We start from the raw sequence: 5,431 nt of genomic DNA, 5'->3' as shown, positions 1-5,431 counted from the left end.
ATTTGGCAGTAGGTGGCTGGACTGGATCGTGGGACTCCTTGCTACCTTCTCTACCCGCATCATGGTGAACGGTGTACCTGGGGCTCCCATCTTCAACTACAAGGGCCTGCGGCAAGGCGGACCACTGTCCCCCATGCTCTTTATCCTCCTGATGGAGCCGCTCCACCATCTATTTTGGCTGGCCGCGGAGATGGACGTTTTGACACCACTTGCCTCAAGTGCTCTAAACCGGCCACTGGTCTTCCTCAAGCTAGTGGTCACTGGTCTTCAAGCATGCTCCCACATCCTGTGCCTTTTTGGGATGGCATCCGGCCAACAGGTTAACTTCAGCAAGACGGCGGCAATCCCGATCAGTTGCTCCGATGATGAGAAGGCTCTTGTTGTCGCTACCCTGGGATGTGAGCTAGGCACCTTTCCATGCCGCTATCTGGGGATGTCGCTTTGCCTCAGGAAGCCTTCTGCTCCATAGTTGCACAACATGGTGGAGCGCATAGCCCAGTGCATGCCGAATTGGAAGGCCACTACCTTACCGAAGAGTGGAAGACTCATCCTAGTACTTTCGGTCCTCTGCTCGGTCCCCATACATGCGATGTTAGCGCTCGCTATCCCGATGAAGACGATTCATGCCATAAATAAGATCATCAGAGGGTTCTTGCGGTGTGGCAAAAGGCAAGTGAATGATGGAAATTGCTCGGTGGCCTGGGTGACAGTATGTACGCTAAAGTGGACAGGCGGGCTAGGCATTCTGAACCTGGCTTGGCTCAATGTGGCTTTGCAAGCTAGATGACCTTGGCTACAGCGAGTGGATCAGAATAGACCGTGGAGTGAGTTCAGCATCATAGTCCCCAAGGAGTCGGCTGCACTCTGCAACGCTGCGACCAAGATAACAGTAGGAGACGGAAGCCCGACCCTCTTCTGGGAGGATCGCTGGATGAATGGATATCGCCTTATGGAAATCGCGCCGCAAATTTATGAGGCTGTCCCTCCGCTAAAAAGAAGATCGAGAACCCTGAAAGAGGCCATCATCACTGGAGCCTAGGCAACCGATATGAAACCGGACTTGGGTCTAGAGGCTCTATGGCAGTACAAGCATCTGTGGCGGGGGGGGGGGGGTCAGGAGGTGACGCTGCAAGATGGCGTGCAAGATGTTGTCTCCTGGTCTTGGGAGTCCGATGGCAAGTATTCAGCCCGGTCTGCTTATGCGGCAAAATTTGTAGGCAGGGAGGTGTCAGCCGCAACGCGGTTTACGTGGAAATCTAAAGCCCCGTAGCGCTGCCGCTTCTTCCTCTGGCTTGCCATGAAAAACAGGTGTTGGACAGCGGATCGACTGGCTCGGAGAGGTCTGCCACACCCGGACGCCTGCCCATTCTATGACCAAGAAGAGGAAACCTTGAACCACATTGAGCTAACTTGCATCTTTGCACGAACAATTTGGAGAACGCTATGCACCATGATAGGCAAACCGGCCTGGACACCCGAGGGATACAACACTCTGGTTGATTGGTGCACGGACAAGCCGAAGAACATGCGTCATCATCTCCTTGGTCCTTTGGGAACTCTGGAAACATCGCAACGCCATTGTGTTCGACGGTGCCTCTCCCTCGCTGGCTGGACTCATCACGAGGATCGTGGAGGGGGGACTGCTTGGTTTAGGGCTGGACTGCTTAAGGGTGACTGGAATGGTGTAGCCGCGGAATTATCGAGGTGGGCGCGAGGCGAGTAGTCGTAGGGTTCTTCTAGTTCTATGCAGATGCAAGAGCTTGCCTCATGAGTCATGATGTACTAAAATTTAACATCAACTATGGATTTGGGCTCTCTACCTACCCCTTCTTTATAATATAATACTTATATTCGTGCATATTCGAGAAAAAAAAGACTGTCAATATTCTGGCTCCACGCGTCAGCGTCGCGAGCCGACGAATCTTACAAAGCCAAAACGAACACGCGAGAAGAAGGAAAACTGACACGAACTCTCTTTATCCCCTCTCGACTTATTTTATAAAACCAGGCTAGGAAAACCTCTCGCCTCACAAACCAGTCCCCCAACTCTCCAAGTCCAACCCCACGACCATGGCGACCAAGCAGAGCCTCCTCGCCGTCGCAGCCGTTTGTCTCCTCCTCCTCCCCGCGGCCTACGCCGTCACCGATGTCGAGTACTGCAGTAAGTAGCAGCCCAGGAGTTCTGCCCCCGAAAATCTCGTCTTTTACAGCCACTTGGGGTTCCCGGAGGTGAAGATTTCGTGTGGATTTGCTAACTTCTCTTGTTGTTGCTGTGGTTTGCAGATAAGGGCAAAAACTACCCGGTGAAGGTGAGCGGCGTGGAGATCGTACCTGATCCGGTCGAGCGCGGCGTGCCGGCCACCTTCAAGATCTCCGCTACAACTGGTAAACCTTTCTCTGGGCGTAATTTATGTATGCTTTTATTTCCTTGCGTGTTTGCCTACTTGGGTACTTTGTTCTGCCATGTATTTGGTCCACTAGTTAGGGCTCTGGAAGAAATTACCAATCGGGAGTTAAGCTTTGTAGTATACCAAACTTACATGTTATGGGCTAACTTTGTGTGCAGTTATTGGGACATAGTTTCTTCTCTAAAATAAATAATGAAATTACTTTCGCTTGCTTTATGTATATATTTAAGATTGGGTTTTTCCTGCTTTGCTTTCTAGCCTTGTGGCTGTGAAGTTGTGATGAGTGAAGTCTCTAGCTATGTGCTTTAGCAAATGAATAAATAAATAAAATTGTTTAGCTTGCTTTGTGTTTATTTAAGATTGGGATTTTTCTGCTTTTGCTTTCTTGCCTTGTGGCTGTGAAATTGTGATGGGTGAAGTCTCTTGCTATGAGCTTTAGCAAATGGGTGCCGTGCTTTGTGTGACTTATATGATCCATTGCTGTTAGAGGTTGTATTTCAGAAAATTACTACTCCCTCCGATCCATATTAATTGTCGCTGATTTAGTACAAAGTTTGGAGGGAGTACTTCTTCGAAAATCTGTGAAGTTCTTCAGTCGGTGACACCATTTGTAGTTTATGCGCGACAGCAGTCTGTAGAATTATAGCCCCTTAGCTGGCGATAATCTCTTAAAACTTCGTCTGAGAAACTATTTTCCCATGTACAGAACAAAGAGTTCTTGACATGAATATTTGTCAAGGATGGAAGATTTCTTATAATGAGTAGTTGGCTCTAGATATATAACCCTTAGCTGGCGATAATCTCTTAAAACTCCGTCTGAGATACTATTTTCCCATCTACAGAACCAAGAGTCCTTGACATGAATATTTGTCAAGGATGGAAGATTTCTTATAATGAGTAGTTGGCTCTAGATATATAACCCTTAGCTGGCGATAATCTCTTAAAACTTCGTCTGAGAAACAATTTGCCCATGTACAGAACCAGTGGTTTTTGAGTCGCTGTATAGTCGCCGACTAATCGCCAAGTCGTTTTCCAAAAATCAGGGCGACTCGCGACTATACAGCCACTTATGGCGACTATACAGCGACTTTCGTCGACTATACGCTGAGCCGCAGGGCTCGCGGCGACTCGCCAAGTCGCGACTCAAAAACCATGGAACCAAGAGTCCTTGACATGAATATTTCTCAAGGATGGAAGATTTCTTAATATGAGTAGTTGGCTCTAGATATATAATTCATTGGAAAAGGCATGGCAGTTGGCTCTTGCCTATTAGTACTGCAGATACTATAACCATATGTACACATTGTGTATCCTTTATTCCCTTTTTACTGGTTCTCGCAGAAGTTATCGAGTCTCTGTACTTTGCTGAGTCCTTTAATGTGCTGGCCAGCATACAAAATGGTCATTTATTGCTGTACCAGAATAGTGCACACTTAAGAGCAGCTTAGTCTTACCTTTACTGCAAAAGGTAAATTGCAGCTTTTAGTAGTGTGCAGCAAGAACATTGCTACTGGTTCTACTAGTCAATTGATTCTGGCAAGCATTGGCCAATAGTTCTGTTTAAGCGAGGTATGTTCGTGTTGCCTGCCTTAGCATTCACATGTCAAAAGTGACTGACTGAGTTCAGCATATGGCGACCGAGATCATCTAGTGATCATCCTTTTGTTGACACCAAATCAGAATTCCTTAACGTGTCATGCAAGGAATATTTGGTCATGCCATTCAAACATTGAGAATCGTGTTCTGATTCCCGCCAGTCATGCCAACTTGCCCTGCTTCAAATGGGATCCTTAACGTGATTTGTAAGTGGCCAGTCGTATGTGCTTCTTACTCCATAGATCTCTAATTTGCCTGTTGGATGAAACCTTTAGAAACTCCCCAATCCTGATAATCATTGCGTTTATTTTGAACTGCAAAAATGTCTTACATTTAGTTACAGAGGGTGTATATGTTTACCATGTGAGCTATGAATGGTTCTCTATCTCCAGTTAAAATCGTAAGGTTATGGTGCTTATCTTATCACGAGTCAAATTGACAGCACATGTTTTGTTTATTGTCCTTCCCCATGTAGAATTATTGTTTTTAATGTCTTTCTATGTCCTTGTGTGCAGATAAAAACATCACCGAGGGGAACCTGGTTATTGATGTTAAATATTGGATTTTCAATGTTTACTCTGAAACGGATGACATCTGTACGAAGACCCAATGCCCGGCAACTTCTGATTTCGAACTATCTCACTCGCAAACCTTACCATCAATCACTCCACCAGTAAGATTTCGTTCATCACACATTTACTTCTGTTTCTGAATTATGATGTGCATATGCTCTCATTACTGGGCATTCGAGCCCAGGGTATGACAGATGTTCATCGAATTGTTTGTATCGGTTGTCCTCCGATTTTTTTGACCGACACGCGGTCATTTTGCTCTGTGGCAGGGTTCTTACACCATTCAGATGAAGATGCTTGGAAAGCACGATGAGGAATTGAGCTGCATCTCCTTCGGGTTCAGCATTGGCTTCCTTGCGCCGGTTGCCTCGAGTTGAAGGCATGCACGGGTTGCATGCGCAACTACACACTTGTGGATTGTAACTCTAGAAACCTCTTTATCCTAGTATACGTTTTCTGTGTAACACTCGTGGGTGCCGCAACACTTTGTGTTCGATTAAGAAGTTTTTATCAAGAGTTGAACATCACAATAAAATGAAAATCTGGTGTAATGAGACATGGAACCGTGTTAGTTTCTGAGAACATCAGCTCTGGGCTCTTAGAGAAAATTCTGTATTAGTTACATTTTATGTTTCGAGAAAGCTAACTTCCAGTCGACTGGAAGTTAGCGACAGATCCGAACGCCTCGCCTACCGTCAGATCTACATCGTGCGGATACCCTCGCCCTTGCTAGTTTTCCGCATATCCCGATTTTTCGGCCGGTCTTTTCTCTGGACCCAGTAAATTCCGATGTCACGCCCGGTTTTCCTGGCGACTTTCCGCGTCACTGTCATCCTAGTGAAAAAAGAAAAGACG

At 46.5% G+C, this 5,431-nt stretch overlaps 1 protein-coding gene across 1 annotated transcript; it reads left to right on the top strand.

The window, feature by feature from the left end:
- The first annotated feature begins 1,962 nt into the window (after positions 1-1,962).
- On the top strand, positions 1,963-5,134 carry LOC123044971 (MD-2-related lipid-recognition protein ROSY1). The gene is made up of 4 exons (XM_044467867.1): positions 1,963-2,161; positions 2,284-2,385; positions 4,520-4,677; positions 4,846-5,134. The coding sequence occupies exons 1-4, from the start codon at positions 2,071-2,073 to the stop codon at positions 4,951-4,953; spliced, it is 459 nt and encodes a 152-aa protein (XP_044323802.1). The 5' UTR covers positions 1,963-2,070; the 3' UTR covers positions 4,954-5,134.
- The last annotated feature ends 297 nt before the right edge of the window (positions 5,135-5,431 follow it).

This window comes from Triticum aestivum, chromosome 2B (genome assembly GCF_018294505.1).
Source record: "Triticum aestivum cultivar Chinese Spring chromosome 2B, IWGSC CS RefSeq v2.1, whole genome shotgun sequence".
Taxonomy (NCBI): Eukaryota; Viridiplantae; Streptophyta; class Magnoliopsida; order Poales; family Poaceae; genus Triticum; species Triticum aestivum.
The sequence above is the reverse complement of the archived record's forward strand: the minus strand, read 5'-3'. Positions and strand labels throughout refer to the sequence as shown.

Coding starts and splice junctions, on each gene's coding strand:
- LOC123044971 (XM_044467867.1), top strand. CDS start 2,071: ATGGCGACCAAGCAGAGCCTCCTCGCCGTCGCAGCCGTTTGTCTCCTC. Junction 2,162..2,283: donor CACCGATGTCGAGTACTGCA/GTAAGTAGCAGC, acceptor TGTGGTTTGCAG/ATAAGGGCAAAAACTACCCG. Junction 4,678..4,845: donor TACCATCAATCACTCCACCA/GTAAGATTTCGT, acceptor GCTCTGTGGCAG/GGTTCTTACACCATTCAGAT.